General features: G+C 43.7%; 1 protein-coding gene across 4 annotated transcripts in view; it reads right to left on the reverse strand.

The window, feature by feature from the left end:
* Positions 1-23,347, reverse strand: part of VWA8 (von Willebrand factor A domain containing 8) — a 195,399-nt gene that overhangs the window by 68,819 nt on the left and 103,233 nt on the right. For 2 of the 4 annotated variants that reach the window (XM_064174534.1, XM_064174562.1), the window contains exons 27-32: positions 17,557-17,665; positions 14,796-14,934; positions 12,462-12,664; positions 2,768-2,884; positions 852-916; positions 632-757 (exon numbers count right to left, since the gene is read on the reverse strand). In XM_064174534.1, the coding sequence (XP_064030604.1) occupies positions 632-757; positions 852-916; positions 2,768-2,884; positions 12,462-12,664; positions 14,796-14,934; positions 17,557-17,665 (759 nt within the window). The remainder of the gene's footprint in view (positions 1-631; positions 758-851; positions 917-2,767; positions 2,885-12,461; positions 12,665-14,795; positions 14,935-17,556; positions 17,666-23,347) is intronic. The other 2 variants (XM_064174543.1, XM_064174552.1) reach the window with 2 other exon arrangements.

Here is a 23,347-nt window from a genome sequence, read left to right on the forward strand (position 1 = left end):
ACACAGTACTCAAGGTGTGGTCTAACCAGTGCAGAATACAGGGGCAGAATGACCTCCCTGCTCCTGCTGACCACACCATTCCTGATGTAAGCCAGGATGCCACTGGCTCTCTTGGCCACCTGGGCACACTGCTGGCTCATTGATGTAAATATGACAGCAGAGCAATACTTCTTTCACACAAGCATGACAGTAAAGCAAGCAGGTGTTAACTCTGGACGTGGCACTTGGTGCCATGGTCTGGCCTTGAGCTCTGTGGTAAAGGGTTGGACTTGATGATCTGTGAGGTCTCTTCCAACCCTGATGATACTGTGATACTGTGATGTGGCTAGGTTCACCAACATTCTCCCTTCCATATATCGATGCCCCCTCAGCAAAAACAGTGTACACATGCATACAGTCAAAACTAGTCTAGATTTCCAGAGGCAGGAATTTAGGGCAGGCATGTCTTTTTCATTTCCAACTCTAAAAGCCTACCTGTACTTCTCACTACAGCAAATCTGCATTTTAAACTGTTTAAGTCTAGCCAATCTCACAAACTGAAAAAAAAAATGAGAGCAGGAATGAAACTCCTGAATGTAAACAAGACACAAGGAAGAAAGAATGCCACCCAGAAAAAACAGGCTTCACTAACTGATTTGTTTCATGTTCCACCAAAAGCCACCGGTCCTCAGCCACCAGGAAGACAGATTTCAGACTGATGGGAAGCGAGATGGTATGAGTTTGACCCTCTAATACATCCAGTACAACAAGGTGGTTCCTGTAAAATTTGAAGTCAAGGAAAGAATAATCAGCTTGGGATACACATGAGGAAATCTCTTATAAATCAATAGAAGGATGCAATTTGCTCTCACCCTGTTTCTTTGTAGAACACCAGCCAATTTTTGTGTGAAAATTCTCGGCACATTTTGTAGTTGCACTGTATAAAAATACATCATGCAGCAATTAGAATCATAGAATCAAGCAGGTTGGAAGAGACCTCCAAGATCAGCCACTCCAACCTAGCACCCAGCCCTAGCCAGTCAACCAGATCATGGCACTAAATGCCTCAGCCAGTCTTTTCTTGAACACCTCCAGGGACAGCGACTCCACCACCTCCCTGGGCAGCCCATTCCAATGCCAATCACTCTCTCTGGGAAGAAGTTCTTCCTAGCATCCAGCCTATACTTCCCCCAGCACAACTTGAGACTGTGTCCCCTTGTTCTATTGCTGGTTGCCTGGGAGAAGAGACCAACCCCCAGCTGGCTACAATGTCCCTTGGATTCACCTCGGTGAGGTTCCCTTACACCCCTGAAAATGTACTTCATTATTCCTTAATTTAGAACAATCTGTGTTGCAAAACACCTGTTTTGTCTCGGGTGTTTTGCAACACCCTGATTAGCTTGCCATGGGAACATGGTCGTGGCCCTCAGTGTGATCAAAGGCGATGCCACATGGACTGCAGACGATTCAATGTGAACTATGCCAAAGACCCTTATTGAGCATTCAAATACCCTCAGGGCCACAAGGCACACGTCTGTACATCAGCATAATTAGTCAAGGACAACCCACTCCATCAGCATAAACCACGCCTTGTTGTCCTCATTAACCAGGTGTCCATTATCTATCACCTATAGGGTTAACCCTCCAGGGGGAGTAACCCTGAACCTGACCACTTCACCACTCCCCAGGGATGGGTCTGAACACCACCAGGTGATGGTTATTCCACTCCCCCTTCCTGCCCTATAAAAGCAGGGGGACTTCCTGCTTCTCTCTCTGTGCCTCTCCCTGCATACCACCATTACCATCTGTTCCTGGGTTCTTTTTGCTTCACCACGTGGCCATCACCCACGAGGGGGACCAAACCATCACAATCAGGTTGTATTTATACATTTTGTATTTGCTTTCCCTTCCCTCTACCTTTGTAACTCCCCTACCTCAGATACCTCTTTTAAGTTATTGTTAAACTTTTCTTTTTAACTTCCACATTGAGTGAGATTGATTTATTTGGGTGTGCTTACCTTTCCTCCCTCTCTAATTCTAATTCCTTTCTTTGGGAAAGGAGGGGAAAGAGGGAAGGGCACTCTATAAATTGTTATTGGTTCTATCAAATTTATCTGAGTCTCTGGAAATTTCATTTAGAACCTAGACATATAATTTCTGAGCTAAGGTAGCCAGCAGCTGGTGGGAACCAAGGTCAGCATCCACCTATTATCCTTCTTCACTCTGTTCCCACATCCTTCTCCACTTTGCATTCCCACAAATCCATGGCATTAATTAGCTCTGAAAATGCTGTCTAGCTTGCTTTGTCCCAAGTCATATAATCACATCAGAATTGAGTTCATTCATTTGGGCAAACTCCCTTGAAAAAAACTGTATCTTTATCCCCAATTTTAGCTCCAGAGAGGCATACTGTCAAGATACATATCCACAGACAACAGAACTTTAAAACACTTTTTATATCACTATTCTATAACGATGCTACTTCATGTAGAAGGCATTGAAACTTACATAAGAATCATTGAATCAACCAAGTTAGAAGAGACCTCCAAGATCATTCAGTCCAACCTAGCACCCAGCCCTATCCAATCAACTAGACCATGGCACTAAGTGCCTCAGCCAGACTGTTCTTGAAGACCTCCAGGGATGGTGCCTCCACCACCTCCCTGGGCAAAAACTAAATAACTTAGTGCCTGGGCTGTAAAATGAGAAAGATAAATGATCTTGGGATAGATTTTCCCATATTGAGCTTTGAGAAACTTAGTAAAATAGAGGCAGGTGCTGTTCTTACCACCTGCTCTTTGCTGCTCCACCAAGATGATTTCTTCAGAGACTCTTGATCGTCTGGTAAGAGCAAAAGTCGGCGAAGGGCACCACTGTTGGTATCCAGCAACAACACAACATTGCTCTGCAAAGGAAAAGCAGATCTGTGCACTTTTTGAACCCATTTAAGAGACTACTACAAAACTATCTGAGGCACTTTAGCAACTATAAGATATCTTGGAAAAAAATGATCCAAGTTTTGCATGAAAACGCAGGCTGAATCTACTTGGTTCATTTTACAGCTCATGAAATTTAATTGCAGAGGTCAAGTACAGAAAGGGCTGGAAGGATATTCTATTTTTTCCATAATATTTTACCTAGACATCTCAGATTTCCTTCTGCACAAGAGCTAGGAACTAGGCTAGTATGGCTTAAAAGTTCAAGTTGCATTTGGCTATAGCAGACAGACATACCAGTTTTCTTCTGTCAGGTCATTAAGAGTTCAGTTTTTGCACTTTCTTAGTATTCCTTTAAGTATCCCTTTGAAAAGTTACATTAGAAGTGAAAAACTTTTGAGAGAAGAGATGGCTTAGTACTTCCTCTCCAAATTCATCCTTCTGATACCATGGAGCCTAATAAATATTCCAGTGTATGAACATCGTTTTGTGAGCTGCCCACTCAAGACAGCTTGTCAGAGGTTGGACAGTTGTTTGAAGAGAGCAGGATGACTCAAAAGGATGGAGAGCAGAAGCAGAAAGGATACTGAACAGAATTGTGCAAGTGTCCTCCACATATCACATGTGAAAATGTGGTAAACTTGGGACATCAAGATGCTTGAGCATGTCCAGAGAAGGGCGATGAGGCTGGTGAGAGGCCTTGAGCACAGCCCTACGAGGAGAGGCTGAGGGAGCTGGGATTGGTTAGCCTGGAGAAGAGGAGGCTCAGGGGTGACCTCATTGCTGTCTACAACTACCTGAGGGGTGGTTGTGGCCAGGAGGAGGTTGCTCTCTTCTCTCAGGTGGCCAGCACCAGAACAAGAGGACACAGCCTCAAGCTATGCCGGGGAGATTTAGGCTGGAGGTGAGGAGAAAGTTCTTCCCTGAGAGAGTCATTGGACACTGGAATGGGCTGCCCGGGGAGGTGGTGGAGTTGCCGTCCCTGGAGCTGTTCAAGGCAGGATTGGACGTGGCACTTGGTGCCATGGTCTAGCCTTGAGCTCTGTGGTAAAGGGTTGGACTTGATGATCTGTGAGGTCTCTTCCAACCCTGATGATACTGTGATACTGTGATTTCTGTTTGTTAGTCAATGCCCCAGGGGTCACACATGATGTCAAATGACAAGGACGTGTTAAAATGTGTCTTTTAACTTACAAAGCACTATAATTGACCCTAGTGTGTTTAAGAATTCAAGGAAACAATCATTCAGGGCCAACCTTAATCACAGAATCAACCAGGTTGGAAGAGACCTCCAAGATCATCCAGTCCTCATATCATCTGGCCATGTCCAATCAACCAGACCATGGCACTAAGTGCCTCAGCCAGGCTTTTCTTGAACACCTCCAGGCACAGCAACTCCACCACCTCCCTGGGCAGCCCATTCCAATGCCAATCACTCTCTTTGCCAACAACTTCCTCCTCACATCCAGCCTATACCTACCCTGGCACAACTTGAGACTGTGTCCCCTTGTTCTATTGCTGGTTGCCTGGGAGAAGAGACCAACCCCCACCTGGCTACAACCTCCCTTCAGGTAGTTGTAGACAGCAATGAGGTCCCCCCTGAGCCTCCTCTTCTCCAGGCTAAACACCTCCAGCTCCCTCAGCCTCTCCTCATAGGGCTTGTAGGTATAAAAGAACAAGTTCATTAAGTCTTAAGCTGTTTTTTGGCTTGTTTTGTTTGTCTTTCAAGGTAATGGTACATTCTGGGAGGACTTACTAAAAGCAAACTGTCTACATACAACATCTGCAGTAAGGCACGGTAGACATAAAGGGAATGAAAAAAACTCCCCCAAATTCTCCTAAAGAAAAGGAAGACAAACAGAGTCAGAGCAGTTTCATTCTTTTTGGGTATCCTTCGCTCTTTCACTAGGATTATTTGGAAGAATTTACTTCACAATGACAGTCGCTTGAAACTAAATATGGTAAAGCATTTCAAATGTTGCCATGTTATTTGGATCATTTGGGAATTTCAGACAGCGTTCCATACTTCTAAAAAAAATATCAAAATTATAGAAATGTGGTTCATGAGGGGAAGAAAAAAGGGGGAGGGGGGACATTTTGCTTTGGATTTTGGTCTTCTGCCACATTTTATTTATACAAGTCTGTACAGTGCTGCTTTACCACAGTATCACCAAGGTTGGAAGAGACCTCACAGATCATCAAGTCCAACCCTTTACCACAGAGCTCAAGGCCAGACCATGGCACCAAGTGCCACGTCCAGTCCTGCCTTGAACAGCTCCAGGGACGGCGACTCCACCACCTCCCCGGGCAGCCCATTCCAGTGTCCAATGACTCTCTCAGTGAAGAACTTTCTCCTCACCTCCAGCCTAAATCTCCCCTGGCGTAGCTTGAGGCTGTGTCCTCTTGTTCTGGTGCTGGCCACCTGAGAGAAGAGAGCAACCTCCCCCTGGCTACAACCTCCCCTCAGGTAGTTGTAGACAGCAATAAGGTCCCCCCTGAGCCTCCTCTTCTCCAGGCTAACCAATCCCAGCTCCCTCAGCCTCTCCTCGTAGGGCTGTGCTCAAGGCCTCTCCCCAGCCTCGTCGCCCTTCTCTGGACACGCTCAAGCATCTCAATGTCCCTCCTAAACTGGGGGGCCCAGAACTGAACACAGTACTCAAGGTGTGATTTAACCAGTGCAGAGTACAGGGGCAGAATGACCTCCCTGCTCCTGCAAGGAAGCAAAGCATCAGCCTTCCATGTGAGATAAAGGACACATACAAATCAGTTGCATTCTTCCACTTAGGAGAGCAGTTGGTAATATAAAAAGCCTCTCTACTCCACCCCTTTTGATGTTAATGGTTTCCTTCTGTGCAAAGTGACTGATGTATACTCTGTCTATGTTTAAGAATAGATTTTTGAGTCACTCGTGAATGCATCCAAGAGCAGCTTTGGCGAGTCTTCAAGTGGGCTGGGAAAAGATGCTGGTGTGCAGTTCCTCTGTGTTTGTTCTTGACTGGGAGAAAAGTAACCTTTGGGTGACCTCTGGACCCTGATGTCTGGAATTCCAAACTTTGGGCAGATGCAATAACCAATCTTGTGAAGTGGTGTGTCTTTATTTTTAGTTACTGCAAAGTTTCCCTTTCCTCACTGTTGTTTTTATTTTAACCAGCATTTTCCTCTTAGAAGTCCTTAAACCCAACAGGGCTGTGATTTCACTTCACTGGTATGGGAAGTTGTTCCTCACGGTCTCACAAACAGAGAAGAGAGCTAGGGGAAGGCAACTTCAGAGTAGGACAGCACAAATAACTCAGTTTAATCCTCTTGTTATTCTTCTTCCTGAACTCATTCTTGGTTTTGCTCTCTGCAAACACAGCTGTCAGCTTCTGATGAGGCCATTTCTTAGCACAGCAGGGTAAGCCCTCTGTACCTCTCCTTACCTACTGTCCCTCAAGCACATCTTCTATTATCATCCCCCCCAAAGGACTCCTTGAGTGATACACAAGTGACAACCCTGATACTGTAAATACTAAGCAGAGATGTGGATATATCATTTTGTTCACTAGGTTCATAGGAAAGATATGTGTGCAAGAATTTATAGTTCCTGGCTCAAACCTACACCATGCCTTCAGAGGTATAGAATCACAGAATCAACCAAGTTGGAAGAGACCACAAAAGGAGCTTCAAGAACCTAATGCAACTGCATTGCTTAATATAAAATCAACCAGGTTGAAAGAGACCTCCAAGATCATCCAGTCCAACCTAGCACCCAGCCCTAGCCACTGAACTAGACCATGGCACACAGAAATATATGCAGGTAGATTACTGGTGTTCTAATTAATGCAAGTAGTACCTTCACAGTATCACCAAGGTTGAAGAGACTTCACAGATCATCAAGTCCAACCCTTTACCACAGAGCTCAAGGCCAGACCATGGCACCAAGTGCCACGTCCAATCCTGCCTTGAACAGCTCCAGGGACGGCGACTCCACCACCTCCCCAGGCAGCCCATTCCAGTGTCCAATGACTCTCTCAGTGAAGAACTTTCTCCTCACCTCCAGCCTAAATTTCCCCTGGCATAGCTTGAGGCTGTGTCCTCTTGTTCTGGTGCTGGCCACCTGAGAGAAGAGAGCAACCTCCTCCTGGCCACAACCAGATGATTTGGGAGACTTGACTGTACTCAACCTTTCAGTGAACTGAGAACAGCAAACAGAGATAGAAGCTTTGTGCTTACAGAAAAGGAAAGTATTCACCATTTCTATAGGTGGTGCATACCTTTCTATGTAAGCACACTTTTGCTCTTCTGTAAAGGGTACTTATAGAAAAAGAAAGTCTTATATAGTTGGCCCTAAAAAGAAGGTAATTTAATACTATCAACTAGTTCTTGAAGAAAACACATTGGAGTATTATGGGGACTGGAGGTTTCAGACATGTTGATTGGCTAGGGCTGGGTGCTAGGTTGGACTGGATGATCTTGGAGGTCTCTTCCAACCTGGCTGATTCTATGTTGCTGGTACTTCCATGTGCTGGTCCCCACTTATGTTGCAGGCTACCTTACAAACTGTCAAAAATGTCTTATTTTAAAGGATGTTTGCCATCTTCTACACGAGGCAGAGCTCTGTGTCAGTTTCCCTGCAACTGATTCCCTTGTTCTCTTGCTATCTGATAGCTTTGACAGAGTTTCAGCAGCAGGTGGGACAGGAAAAAGCACTTCCCTCCCTCCCTTCCTCACTTCCTGAACAAGAAAGATAAAAGCAGAGTTAAAGGGTGCTGGCAGGACACTGCCTGGGTAAAGCCTGTTGTGCTCCCCAAGTCAGACTGTAATCTGTCCATCCAACTGTAGCCTTTCAACAGCAAAGAGTTTGTAGGAAAAAACAGAAGTGTGTAGTTCATGAATATGAAAATCAATTCTCCAAGTGCAATTTCCTCCTATAATCTGATATAAAATCATGTAAAAGGTTAGTAAATTGCTTCTGTGGTCTGTATTTGCAATGTGGCAATCACAATGGGTGCAGAAAGAAAAAGGGAGGTGAAAGAGGTGGGCAGAAAACTTTATAGGAAATAGAGGACTGTCCTGAATTATTAGTGGGGAGGAGAGGGCAGAGGCAATGCTGCTTTGAAAAGATGATTGCAATTCCCATGTTACGAGATGATGATGTGAGAATTCCAGTGCCATCACAAAGCACCTAAAGGATGGCCAAGGGATCAGGCCCAGCCAGCAGGGGTTTAGGAAGGGCAGGTCCTGTCTCACCAACCTGATCTCCTTTTATGATCAGGTTACCTGCCTGTTGAATGTGGGGCAGGCTGTGGATGTAGTCTACCTGGACTTCAGCTTGACACCATCTGCCACAACAAGCTCAGAGCCAAGCTGGCAGCTCATGGCTTGGACATATTCACTCTGTGCTGGGTCAAGAACTGGCTGGATGGCAGAGTCCAGAGAGGGGTGGTGAATGGTGCCACATCCAGTTGGCAGCTGTCACTAGTGGTGTGCCCCAAGGATCAGTGCTGGGCTCAGTCCTGTTCAATATCTTTACTGATGATATGGATGAGGGCATTGAGTCCAGCATCAGTAAGTTTGCAGATGACACCAAGCTAGGAGCAGGTGTTGATCTGTTGGAAGGTAGGAGAGCCCTGCAGAGGGACCTGGACAGGCTGGATGGGTGGGCAGAGGCCAGTGGGATGAGATTGAACAAGGCCAAGTGCAGGGTTCTGCACTTTGGCCACAACAACCCCAAGCAGTGCTACAGACTGGGGACAGAGTGGCTGGAGAGTAGCCAGGAGGAAAGGGACCTGGGGGTACTGGTGGATAGTAGGCTGAAGATGAGGCAGCAGTGTGCCCAGGTGGCCAAGAGAGCCAATGGCATCCTGGGCTGCATCAGGAACAGTGTGGCCAGTAGGGCAAGGGAGGTTATTCTGCCCCTGTACTCAACACTGCTCAGGCCACACCTTGAGTCCTGTGTCCAGTTCTGGGCCCCTCAATTCAAGAGAGATGTTGAGATGCTGGAAGGTGTCCAGAGAAGGGCAACAAAGCTGGTGAGGGGCCTGGGACAGAAAGCCTATGAGGAGAGGCTGAGGGAGCTGGGGGTGTTTAGCCTGGAGAAGAGGAGGCTCAGGGGGGACCTCATTGCTGTCTACAGCTGCCTGAAGTGAGGTTGTAGCCAGGTGGGGGTTGGTCTCTTTTGCCAGGCAACCAGCAACAGAACAAGGGGACACAGTCTCAAGTTGTGCTGGGGGAAGTCTAGGCTGGATGTTAGGAGGAAGTTCTTTCCAGAGAGAGTGATTGGCATTGGAATGGGCTGCCCAGGGAGGTGGTGGAGTCACCATGCCTGGAGGTGTTCAAGAAAAGCCTGGCTGAGGCACTTAGTGCCATGGTCTGGTTGAGTGGCTAGGGCTGGGTGCTAGGTTGGAGTGGATGACATTGGAGGTCTCTTCCAGCCTGGTTGATTCTATGATTCAGAATCTTTTCAAAGCCTCTCAGCTTAGTCTGAACAAAATGTCAAGAGCCAAAACAGGCTGCGCTCACTAAGAGGAACAAGAGTCATCTACTCTTCCTTCCAAGAAGATGTAAAGATGGTTTATAAATCTCTGATTTGTGCTATGAAAGTTAAATCCCCAAAGAGTTTGGTTTCAGTAAAATTTTATTTCAAAGGACAGGATGGAATGGTGATGTTTCATTCCATTTCACTGTAGGGCTCTATTGAATCCAGATGGATGTCATCAGGGAAATAAATCACAGAAGCTTATTTGAAAAGCCACAACATCATCATCTCATCCCTTTCAATAAGGTTATCATCTGCTTCTTTTTTTTTTTAGTAACTTAGAAACATCTCCAAAGCCCTTCAGTAAAATGAACATTTTGGGAAAACTGTTAACTTTTGGTATTGTCTAAATAACAGATCAGATTATTTATGACATATCAGCCACCAAAGTGGACTTTTTATGCAGTAAACACTTCTTATTTCTACAAATATTGTGACTATTTCTTGGTCTTTTTGTGGCTACACAGACAAGCCTCTGAAGCATCACATACATCATTTACATCAGTTGTTTTTCTTGAAGATCTCTTTCCTGTACACTTAGCACAAACAGCTAACCCTTGGAGCCCTGCCCAAAATACAGATGTGCCACTAATCTACTTATCTTAACATGTGAGTGCTGCAACTTCTGAGGTTGGAGTTGCCATGACCTTAGTACACCGTGGAAGGCAGGTATCTTGACTATATATCAAGGCTCCTTCTGTAGCCAGCAGAAAGAGAGGAATCACCAGAGGGCAATTATCATAGGATCATAGGATGTTAAGTGATGTAAGGGACCCAAAGAGATCATCGAGTCCAACTCTCCTGCCAGAGCAGGACCGTACTATCTGCTGCTGTTGTGTAGAATGACTTCCTTGGTCCTGCTGGCCACACTATTCCTGATACAAGCCAGGATGCCATTGGCCTTCATGGCTACCTGGCCACATTGCTGGCTCATGTTCAGTCAAAGAATCATAGAATCAAGCAGGCTGGAAGAGACCTCTAAGACCATCCAGTCCAACCTAGCACCCAGCCCTAGCCAGTCAACTAGACCACAGCACTAAGTGCCTCAGTCAGTCTTCTCTTGAACACCTCCAGGGATGGTGACTCCACCACCTCCCTGGGCAGCCCATTCCAATCACTCTCTCTGCCAACAACTTCCTCCTAACATCCAGCCTAGACCTCCCCTGGCACAACTTGAGACTGTGTCCCCTTGTTCTGTTGCTGGTTGTCTGGGAGAAGAGACCAACCCCCACTTGGCTCCCTTCAGCCCCACAACCTCCCTTCAAGTAGTTGTAGACAGCAATGAGGTTCCTCCTGAGCCTCCTCTTCTCCAGGCTGCACACCCCCAGCTCCCTCAGCCTCTCCTCATAGGGTTTGTGTTCCAGGCCCCTCACCAGCCTTGTTGCCCTTCTCTGGACACCTTCCAGCACCTCAATTGTACTGCAGGGACGCTAGTTATGAAATGCCTGAAAATTGCTTAATACTCCAACTCAGAGTAGGAAAGGTTCTTCTAGATCAGAGTCCCTCACCTACTGAAAAATGAGCAGAAGAAATCCAAGACAACAAAAGTAAAACTACCCCAAAATTATGACCAGATTAAATGCCCACATCAGAACACTACAACTTGTAGGTAACATAATAAAATAGTTAGCACCAAAAAATTAATAGCAGCAGCAGCAGCAGCACTGTATCAACTGTAGTCTCTTCCCACTCCTGGGCAAAGAAGTTTTGAATTGGAAATGTTCCAATGAGCTCAGTCATAGCCATGGAAAGTATGCAATGCTTTAAATAAAGGATTTGAGTCAAAGGACCACTGAAGTTGTCAGTGGTTCTAAATTTGCTTTGCTGATGCACTTGATGTCAAGGCTTACGTCATGTTTTTGTTCCCAGTCTTTGTACTTCAGATGTTACGGAGTAAGAAAGATCTGGGTTCATGACATGTCTACAAAAAAAACGTGGCATGAGGCAAATACAAGCAATGTTTTACTCTGTGACACTGAAAATGCCTCTCCTATAAAAAGCCTGTAACTTTTCTTCTTTGAAAAACTAAAATAGGGTAAGTCTGGATCTGAATAAGCCTCTTCCAACCTGGTTGATTCGTTGATTCTATGAATTTAAGCATAAGCCAAATTATCTTATGCTTTGCAAATACATGCAATGCTCCTGAACTGAACTCAGTATCTCAATGTCTCCCATGAAGGCCAATCTCCCTCTGTCAGCAAGGGAAATAAGATCATAGAATCAACCAGGCTGGAAGAGACCTCTAAGATCACCCAGTCCAACCTAGCACCCAGCCCTAGCCACTCAACCAGACCATGGCACTAAGTGCCTCATCCAATCTTCTCTTGAACACCTCCAGGGATGGTGACTCCACCACCTCCCTGGGCAGCCCATTCCAATGCCAATCACTCTCTCTGGGAAGAACTTCCTCCTAATATCCAGCCTAGACTTCCCCCAGAACAACTTGAGACTGTGTCCCCTTGTTCTGTTGCTGATTGCCTGGCAGAAGAGACCAACCCCCACCTGCCTACAACCTCTCTTCAGGTAGTCGTGGACAGCAATGAGGTCTGCCCTGAGCCTCCTCTTCTCCAGGCTGCACACCCGCAGCTCCCTCAGCCTCTCCTCATAGGCTTTGTGTTCCAGGCCCCTCACCAACTTTGTTGCCCTTCTCTGTTGCTAGATAAGCAGGTAAAAGTCAGCTTCAAAGATACTGTACAGCTAAAAAGGTACAAGAGAAATTTCACATAAAAACTACAGTTGAAGGCAATTTCGAGTAGAGTGAAAAAGAGAATATTCAGATGAGGGTTGTCCAGGCTATTTCAGTTTAGAGAGGCAGAATAGAATCATAGAATCAACCAGGTTGGAAGAGACCTCCAAGATCATCCAGTCCAACCTAGCACCCAGCCCTAGCCACTCAACTAGACCATGGCACTAAGTGCCTCATCCAGTCTTCTCCTGAGCACCTCCAGGGACGGTGATACTCAGTGATCTTTACCCTTAAGATACTACTTTGCTTATAACTAAACAGTTAAGTTTGGGGATTTTTTTACCTCCTCTTCATGTAGAACCACTTGACCTTTGAGTGGATTTCCCAGCGATGCCACAGTCACAAATGGTTGCCAGACACTTCCAACTGTTCTTGGGAAGAGGTCATAAAGATCCACACAGTATCCACTCTTACTGGAAACATTCATGAAGTACAAGGAAACAGGATTGCATGTGGTAACATAAAGAATATTTTCAGCTGCTTCTTCTGAAACAAGAAAATAAAATGCAAAGCTACTGACATCATGCACTGATTTTATCTGGTTATATATATACATACACAGCACAAACTCAGCAGATGACATAGCAAAACACACAGAAGAATTACCAGAGATGACACAGAGAGATAAAGAAAGAAGTAGTCTCTTGATGCTAACTAAACAGTAGCAGTAGAAACTTGTCAAAGCAGTGTTAGCTCTTCAGACAAGTAGCCCAAGGTACACTTGTGTCAGCATGACTGCAGTGCCTGCCAGCTGCTGGTATCAGGAGAATCCAGAGTTTTTTGTTTGTTTATAATCTTGCTTTTCCCTCCTTCTCTATCTTATCATTCCTTTCAATTCATGAATGTAATAATTAAACATGGGATGGATGCAGACTCTGGGGGCAACTTTCCTCATAGAGCACCTTACTGAGAGATTTCAGCCTATTATGGAATTCAATATAAAGCTGTCTAATTTCTGGTTTGCTGTCATGTAAGTCTGTTAATGCAGTCAAAAGTAAGGCAACACCTAGAAAAAGCAGCATTCCATATTAATCATTAGTCATCTGTTTATAATAGGAAATAAATTGAACAAGGCCAAGTGCAGGGTTCTGCACTTTGGCCACAACAACCCCAAGCAGCACTACAGGCTGGGGACTGAGTGGCTGGAGAACAGCCAGAAAGAAAGGGACCTGGGGGTATTGGTGGATAGTAGGCTGAAGATGAGGCAGCAGTGTGCCCAGGTGGCCAAGAGAGCCAATGGCATCCTGGCCTGCATCAGGAACAGTGTGGCCAGTAGGACGAGGGAGGTTATTCTGCCCCTGTACTCAGCACTGCTCAGGCCACACCTTGAGTGCTGTGTCCAGTTCTGGGCTCCTCGATTCAAGAGAGATGTTGAGGTGCTGGAATGTGTCCAGAGAAGGGTAAAAAAGCTGGTGAGGGGCCTGGAACACAAAGCCTATGAGGAGAGGCTGAGGGAGCTGGGGGTGTTTAGCCTGGAGAAGAGGAGGCTCAGAGGGGACCTCATTGCTGTCTACAACTACCTGAAGGGAGGTTGTAGCCAGGTGGGGGTTGGCCTCTTCTGCCAGGTAACCAGCAACAGAACAAGGGGACACAGTCTCAAGTTGTGCCAGGGGAGGTCTAGGCTGGATGTTAGGAGGAAGTTCTTGGCAGAGAGAGTGATTTGCATTGGAATGGGCTGCCCAGGGAGGTGGTGGAGTCACCATCCCTGGAGGTGTCGAAGAAAAGCCTGGCTGAGGCACTTAGTGCCATGGTCTAGTTGAGTGGCTATGGCTGGGTGCTAGGTTGGACTGGATGATCTTGGAGGTCTCTTCCAACCTGCTTGATTCTATGACTCTACAATTCTGTGTTTAATGATGAACCCTAAAAACATATGGATGTTTCAAATGATGCAATTCAGTTTGGGATATAAGTAATACAACTAAGGCAGGCCTGATCCAGTAAGAAGTAATATCAGTCAGTAAAAACAGAGGAGTAAAAAGCACAAGTGTAAAGATTTGTATTAAAATTGTATTGAGAAAGGCAAAGTCAAAGACCAATTCTTGTGAAATACTAGAGTGTGGACATACAAACTAAATGGACTTGCAATTCCATGGCTGTGTTCTACTCTAATTACATATCCTTCTTTTAGTTTGAGAAAGATGCATAGCCTTACAGAGACCTTAAAAAAAGATGCATTATTATACTATATTCCATTCCTATACTCTGTAACTCCCATTCTCATATTCTAATTCTTAGCATGGTAGCATGAGGGTAGTAGAACACTAGGACAGGTTGCTCAGGGAGGTACTTGAGGTTCCATCCCTGGAGATATTCAAGGTGAGGCTTGACAGGGCTCTGGGCAACCTGATCTAGTTGAAGGTGCCCCTGATTACTGCAGTGGGAGGACCAGATGACCTTTTGAGGTGCCTTCCAACCCAGACTATTCTATGCTTCTTATACTCCACTGAAAATCTGCCTAGGAATACACACTACTCCATACTGCCTTTCTGCACTCTGCCACTAGCTACTGACAAGTACTTATGAAGTCAGTGGCCCAGCTGCTCCTCACCTCCAGGCTATTTCACAGACTTGTAACACTGGGGATCATTACAAAAGCTGGTAGCTTCTCTTACCCTACCTTTTGTTACTGCTACATCACAGATGATGTTAACTTCATCCAAAGGCAACGTCCAGAAAGCGAGTTCTTCTGTGAAACTGAGGGACCTGGCTTCGTGGCGTTCCAGGGGAAATCCTTGGATGTTCAAGAACACAGGGCCCTAAAACAAATCATAACAATAAGGGCTTGCTAGAATATTCCACTCACCATTTCTAATGAAAATCTAGAAGTCTTCCTCAAGACTTCTTGCTATTAACAGCAGAAATTACTAAATAGATAGACCAGAAAAGGAAATGCTTTCCTGCACACTCTCTCAATGACATAGCTAGAATATTCCATCACCATTTCTATATGAAAATCTAGAAGTCTTCCTCAAGACTTCTTGCTATTAACAGCAGAAATTACTAAATGAATAGACTAGAAAAGGAAATGCTTTCCTGTACACTCTCTGAATGCCATAGCTAGAATATTCCATCACCATTTCTAATGAAAATCTAGAAGTCTCCTTCAAGACTTCTTGCTATTAACAGCAGAAATTACTAAATGAATAGACTAGAAAAGGGAATGCTTTCCTGCACACTCTCTCAATGACATAGGTAGAATATTCCACTCACCATTTCTATATGAAAATCTAGAAGTCTTCCTCAAGACTTCTTGCTATTAACAGCAGAAATTACTAAATGAATAGACTAGAAAAGGAAATGCTTTCCTGCACACTCTCTGAATGACATAGCTAGAATATTCCACTCACCATGTCTAATGAAAATCTAGAAGTCTTCTTCAAGACTTACTGCTATTAACAGTAGAAAATGCTAAATAGATAGACTAGAAAAGGCAATGCTTCCCTTCCCTGCACACTCTCTGAATGACATAGCTAGAATATTCCATCACCATTTCTAATGAAAATCTAGAAGTCTTCCTCAAGACTTATTGCTATTAACAGCAGAAATTACTAAATGAATAGACTAGAAAAGGAAATGCTTTCCTGCACACTCTCTGAATGACATAACTAGAATACTCCACTCACCATTTCTAATGAAAATCTAGAAGTCTCCTTCAAGACTTACTGCTATAAACAGCAGAAATTACTAAACAGATAGACCAGAAAAGGAAATGCTTTCCTGTACACTCTCTGAATGACATAGCTAGAATATTCCAATCACCATTTCTTATGAAAATCTAGAAGTCTTCCTCAAGACTTCTTGCTATTAACAGCAGAAATTACTAAATGAATAGACTAGAAAAGGAAATGCTTTCCTGTACACTCTCTGAATGCCATAGCTAGAATATTCCATCACCATTTCTAATGAAAATCTAGAAGTCTCCTTCAAGACTTCTTGCTATTAACAGCAGAAATTACTAAATGAATAGACTAGAAAAGGGAATGCTTTCCTGCACACTCTCTCAATGACATAGGTAGAATATTCCACTCACCATTTCTATATGAAAATCTAGAAGTCTTCCTCAAGACTTCTTGCTATTAACAGCAGAAATTACTAAATGAATAGACTAGAAAAGGAAATGCTTTCCTGCACACTCTCTCAATGACATATCTAGAATATTCCACTCACCATGTCTAATGAAAATCTAGAAGTCTTCTTCAAGACTTACTGCTATTAACAGTAGAAAATGCTAAATAGATAGACTAGAAAAGGCAATGCTTCCCTTCCCTGCACACTCTCTGAATGACATAGCTAGAATATTCCATCACCATTTCTAATGAAAATCTAGAAGTCTTCCTCAAGACTTATTGCTACTAACAGCAGAAATTACTAAATGAATAGACTAGAAAAGGAAATGCTTTCCTGCACACTCTCTGAATGACATAACTAGAATACTCCACTCACCATTTCTAATGAAAATCTAGAAGTCTCCTTCAAGACTTACTGCTATAAACAGCAGAAATTACTAAACAGATAGACCAGAAAAGGAAATGCTTTCCTGTACACTCTCTGAATGACATAGCTAGAATATTCCAATCACCATTTCTTATGAAAATCTAGAAGTCTCCTTCAAGACTTCTTGCTACTAACAGCAGAAATTACTAAATAGACTAGAAAAGGAAATGCTTTCCTGCACACTCTCTGAATGACATAGTGCCATTTTCTTTACAGCAGAGAAACCAACATGCCTTTCATTTTCAGTCTTTTACTGTTTTGGAACCATTCCTGTTCAGTGGAGCGAAGGAGATACTACATGCTGACAAAACACAATCAATAGGAGGGAAAAAAAGTCAGAATATTTTTGCTTCAAAGCAGTTCAATGATCATTTCTTGTTTTAAATCTCACCTCTGCATCACATTACAGTTCAGGGTTTTTTTTTCCTTATTCACTGGAGTAATAATTACTGAAGTTAAGCCAAGAACTCAAAGCTGAAAATAACTTGGAAGTTGTGGCCGCAGGTCAAATTGTGCCAAAGGTTCAGATTCAAACTTGACAGTGCCAAAGATCCTTAAGAATTCAGCATGCAAAATGGAAAGCAGTCTTCTGTCTCAGATCTAGGGACCTAAAATTAGCTACCTCCAAGCACCTAAAGCAACTACAAAGTTCCTCACATACTGCATTTTTGATATCCTTATTAAAAACTCTTTGCAAGAATTTCTGACCAACCTTCATGTTTTTAAGGCAGACCTTACATTGTGAGGGCTAGGAGTAGAAAACCTTCAACAGTATAAAGACTTCAAGAACAGATAATAAGGATCAACTTTTTCCCCCCAAAAAATATGTTTTGTTTCTTAAAGTAGTATTGTGCTTGAAAAGAAAATGAAGTGAAAAGACAAACCTTTACATCTATTTTCTGAGTTTCTGTTGGACACAGCAGTTTCTGTTGTGCATTCCCTGGCTGATTGACTTTCCAGTAGCCCATGAATTTATGATCTGGCAATGGCAGTCTGTTAAACAATGTAGGAACAAATGAAGTTTTATGTTTGTTAACCAGCAACTGATACAGAATAAGTGATTTAAACAACTTTTTCCAATCAGCCATATCTGAAGATTCTCATGCAGAACATGATTCCTTGCTAAAACATTTCATTTCTTTTCCACTTTAAATAACAACAATAAAAATACCCTCCTGAAACACTAATAGAGTTACAACCTAAACAGCATGATAAAAGAAGCAGCATAATATGGTTTCAAAAGGAAAACTTCTCTGGTCTGAATTATGAGGTACATAATAAAACATATCTAAAGCAACTCTTGCTTTGCTTTATCCAGATCAGGCAATGTGTGGTAGTAGCACTTAAAGGAGCTCCTGTCACTGGCACACTCACCTGGAAAACCAGTGGAATAAGCACAGCAAATACTGTGGCAAGTTATGCAATGCAAGTTCAGCAAATTATTTCCACATGAAAGGAATACAGGTGTGAGAGCATCCCATTGTCTTTTGGCCAGTACAGTCTATGGCATCCTGGCCTGCATCAGAAACAGTGTGGCCAGTAGGATGAGGGAGGTTATTCTGTCCCTGTACTCAGCACTGCTCAGGCCACACCTTGAGTACTGTGTCCAGTTCTGGGCTCCTTGATTTAAGAGAGATGTTGAGGTGCTGGAAGGTGTCTAGAGAAGGGTAAAAAAGCTGGTGAGGGGCCTGGAACACAAAGCCTGTGAGGAGAGGCTGAGGGAGCTGGGGGTGTTTAGCCTGGAGAAGAGGAGGCTCAGAGGGGACCTCATTGCTGTCTACAACTACCTGAAGGGAGGCTGTAGCCAGGTGGGGGTTGGTCTCTTCTGCCAGGCAACCAGCAACAGAACAAGGGGACACAGTCTCAAGTTGTGCCAGGGGAAGTCAAGGCTGGATGTTAGGAGGAAGTTGTTGGCAGAGAGAGTGATTGGCATTGGAATGGGCTGCCCAGAGAGGTGGTGGAGTCATTGTCTCTAGAGGTCTTCAAGCAAAGCCTGGCTGAGGCACTTAGTGCCATGGTCTGGTTGAGTGGCTAGGGCTGGGTGCTAGGTTGGCCTGGATGATCTTGGAGGTCTCTTCCAACCTGGTTGATTCTATGATCTTTGAAAGCCTCATCTGCTAGCCTTGGTCTAGTTTCTTCATTCTGTACCTTTTATTTCAGGAAGAAACATATGGGCCACAGCAAACACATTTATAGAGGAAAGGAAAATGCTGGAGTATGACAAAGTAGCCTGACATTAAAATAGGACAACACAATTTTAATTTATCTCCTCTGAAGTGATTGCAAGCACTGAAAGTAGTTTGACTTCATTGGCATGGACATCTTCCAGCTAATGAAATTCAGCACTTTCTGTTTCTTTCATTTGTGTTCAGTTGCTGCTAAAGAGACCTATCAAAACTGCACTCTGTGTTACAAGCTGTTGCACATTATTGTGCAGCTACAGGACTTGGCAAGAAAACAGAAGACATTCCATCTCCCAGTTTCTATAAATAGCTCCAAAGGCTATTTTAAGGAAGCTCTCTTAGACTGTTTGTCAAAGGTCTGTGAGTGGTTTCTTCTATCACAGAAGCACAGAATCATAGAATCAATCAGCTGGTTCTATGATTCTGTATCCCTCAAAAGCTGGACAAGGTTTCTAGAATGAAAAAACAACACAACAGACTACAGTAATATTGTAAGAATGCAAAGACTTAAAAGTTCTAAGGAATTATTGCTGATGAGTTTTCTTTGACTACAGACCTGTCAAATGCTGTGGCTTAAGTCAAATTTAGGAATAATTTTTAGTATTTATTTACTCTTAAGGCTATATCCCATTTTTCTGTAAGATCACTGTCATCCATGAAATGTTTATATAAGGAGGGTTTCTCTGGTTTGAAAAGGTGGCTGCACAGCACCTACAGCTGATGGAGCAACTCTTCAATGAACTACTATTTAGCCTGATTTTCCTCATGCACAGCAGCCTAAAGGCAGACAATCTATGAAAAGATCATAGAATTACAGAATCAACCAGTTTGGAAGAGACCTCTAAGATCAGCCAGTCCAACCTAGCACCCAGCCCTAGCCACTCAACTAGACCATGGCACTAAGTGTCTCAGCCAGGCTTTGCTTGAACACCTCCAGGATCGGTGCCTCCACCACCTCCCTGGGCAGCCCATTCCAATGCCAATCACTCTCTCTGACAACAACTTCCTCCTAACATCCAGCCTAGACTTCCCCCAGCACAACTTGAGACTGTGTCCCCTTGTTCTGTTGCTAGTTGCCTGGCAGAAGAGACCAAACCCCCACCTGGCTACAGTGTCCCTTCAGGTAGTTGTAGACAGCAGTGAGGTCCCCCCTGAGCCTCCTCTTCTCCAGGCTAAACACCCCCAGCTCCCTCAGCCTCTCCTCATAGGGCTGTGTCCCAGGCCTCTCAACAGCTTCACTGTCCTTCTCTGGACACATTCCAGCACCTCAACATCTCTCTTGAATTGAGGAGCCCAGAACTAGACACGGTACTCAAGGTGTGGCCTGACCAGTGCTGAGTTTGAAGCTAGCTACAATGTTTTGATGCGAAGGACTCTCCAGCCATTCTGTCCCCAGCCTGTAGCACTGCTTGGGGTTGTTGTGGCCAAAGTGCTGAACCCTGCACTTGGCCTTGTTCAATCTCATCCCATTGGCCTCTGCCCACCCATCCAGCCTGTCCAGGTCCCTCTGCAGGGCTCTCCTACCCTCCAACAGATCAACACCTGCTCCTAGCTTGGTATCATCTGCAGATTTACTGATGCTGGACTCAGTCCTCTCATCTAGATCATCAATAAAGGTATTGAACAGATAATTCTCCACTGACTGCTGTTGCAAAACCTTTTAAAATTACACTTACACTACACCATTTCTTTTCAGTTATATATATATATAATTCTAGAAAATAAATTCACTTTAGGCTATTCAAAACAAAAAAAACCTGAACACCACAAAACCAGAATAACAAACAACTGCATTGAAAACACCCATGGAACATGTTTGATGAAGTTAGCTAAAAAAAGGCTATGAATCTTCTAAGACTAAACTTCCACTGAATGCAAATTCCTCACAGCCAGCTATCATACTTGTACAGCTGCAGACAGGAACAGTAAACAAAAGCTGCTTAATGCATGATCTTGAACAGCAGCTCAGTGCTGGCACAAAACATACCACGCATGGACACAGGTAAGAGCTTGTGCTTCCACTATCTGAAGAGGCTTCTATCCCACCTAACATATTTCACTCACTGTACTCTTCTTAAAACACCTTTTCATGAAACATTTAAGCAGTAAAGATGCAGAATGGTTTTATATTCTATGTTTCCTGCTCCCTGACAGTGAAGTGCAGACCCTCTTCTTCAACTCCTCCACAATGCAAATGATAGATAAATGACATAGACAGTATGAGTTGCATCCAAAAATTAACTACTGATTACCTGAAGGAGAAAAACCCAACAGTCTCAAGAGAAAATTAAAGTGTACATATTTACATTCTATATGAAAAAAATCAGTGTATATATTAAATATATTCAAACTACACCAAGTGGAGAGCGACTGGAGGAAAAAATATGGAGTGGCAATTTCATCATTGAGGATAAATGCCAAAATTAAGAGCTCAGTGCTGTTTTTACCCAGGAATTGCAAATGGTCTGAACTGTGCACCAAAATGGCAGATTAAGACAAATGTGACACAACAGATATCAGCAGGAAAAAATGAGTGTAATGGTACATAAAGATAGATAATGATTTAGGATGACAAGGAATCTGTTCTACCCACCATGTCTTGGCAGAGCACCACAAACAAGCCATCTGCTTTACACAGAACACTGACAAAACCTATATACTATTGGACAGAAGATGACATTATAACCTGACAGTACTGAACATGATAGTAAGCTGAAGATGAGGCAGCAGTGTGCCCAGGTGGCCAAGAGAGCCAATGGCATCCTGGCCTGCATCAGGAACAGTGTGGCAGTAGGACAAGGGAGGTTATTCTGCCCCTGTACTCAGCACTGCTCAGGCCACACTTTGAGTGCTGTGTCCAGTTCTGGGCTCCTCAATTCAAGAGAGATGTTGAGGTGCTGGAAGGTGTCCAGTGAAGGGCGACGAAGCTGGTGAGGGGCCTGGAAGACAAAGCCTATGAGGTGAGGCTGAGAGAGATGGGGGTGTTTAGCCTGGAGAAGAGGAGGCTCAGGGGGGACCTCATTGCTGTCTACAACTACCTGAAGGGAGGTTGTAGCCAGGTGGGGGGTGGCCTCTTCTCCCAGGTAACCAGCAATAGAACAAGGGGACACAGTCTCAAGTTGTGCCAGGGTAGGTCTAGGCTGGATATTAGGAAGAAGTTCTTCACAGAGAGAGTGATTGGCATTGGAATGGGCTGTCCAGGGAGGTGGTGGAGGCACCGTCCCTGGGGGTCTTCAGGAAAAGACTGGATGAGGCACTTAGTGCCATGGTCTGGTTGATTGGATAGGGCAGGGTGATAGGTTGGACTGGATGATCTTGGAGGTCTCTTCCAACCTGGTTGATTCTATGAGTCTATGAAGTTTCTGATGACCATCTTGTGGGCATCTTGCAAATGTGCATCATTGGTATACTCTGTCCTATAAAACCTCAGTGATTAAAGTGATTATCCCTAACTGAGCATGATGAGATCTTCCTTCTATCTTCTAAAGACGTCTAAAGAGTCTTCTCCAATCCACCCAAGTAGACCCACATCTGATACTGCTAAAGTATTATATAAAAGTCTATTTTCTCAAAAGTTATGAAAAATATCATCATTTTTAACAAAAAAAAAAAACAAACCAGAATTATTTTCAGCAAAGAAACCATGCCAAGTTTTAAGTGCATACTGTCCACTTGGCAGACACTGCAGCTGCTCAGATACCTATTCCCTAGGCATGTTAGTCTTCTGTCATCAAAATTAAAAGGTACATCACAGTCATTACACTGCCAATCTTCTTTCAATAGTTATATGTAGGATGTTAGATATAATAACAGTGGTGGTCCAGCAGGAGAAGCCTACATATGAACACCCAGAATCAAGACATGTCATAAGAATCAGTCCTTTCATAAGAAATATAATATATATATATATATATATATATCATGGCAAACTGAACTCTTCACATATTCAACAAGGGAAATATTTGTTTCTTCATCAATGAATTAGGTATTAGTGCTCAATCCAGAGTAAGTTTTCTAACTGCTTTTCAATATTATCTACTCAAGTTTGTCACCCATGAATTACAGAAAAATGAGTGAAATCTGTTTCCTTCTTCAGTTCTCAAAAATAGCCCCCAAAGCACCAAACCCCACCCACCCCCACAAAAAAAAACCCTTATTTTGATTCTAACCTCCAAAAAAGTGTATGATATAATGTGTCAACTGGGCACATAATTAAAGAATAATAGTGGTATACAGGCACATACCAAAAATTAGCCTTAGAGCTTATGGGCACTGCCTTACTCTGCAGAGGTACTTCTCTAGAGTGTTTTGAGAGTATCAAAGATGAAATCCCACTACCACCAAAGACAACTACTTTTGTTACCCATTCAGGTGATAAGCAGCAGCACTGAAATGTTTTGCAACTCAATTAAAAAGACAACTATTTTTGTTACCCATTCAAGTGATAAGCAGCAGCACTGAAATGTTTTGCAACTCAATTAAAAACACAGGA

The sequence above is a fragment of the Pogoniulus pusillus genome, chromosome 3 (assembly GCF_015220805.1).
Source record: "Pogoniulus pusillus isolate bPogPus1 chromosome 3, bPogPus1.pri, whole genome shotgun sequence".
NCBI lineage: Eukaryota > Metazoa > Chordata > Aves > Piciformes > Lybiidae > Pogoniulus > Pogoniulus pusillus.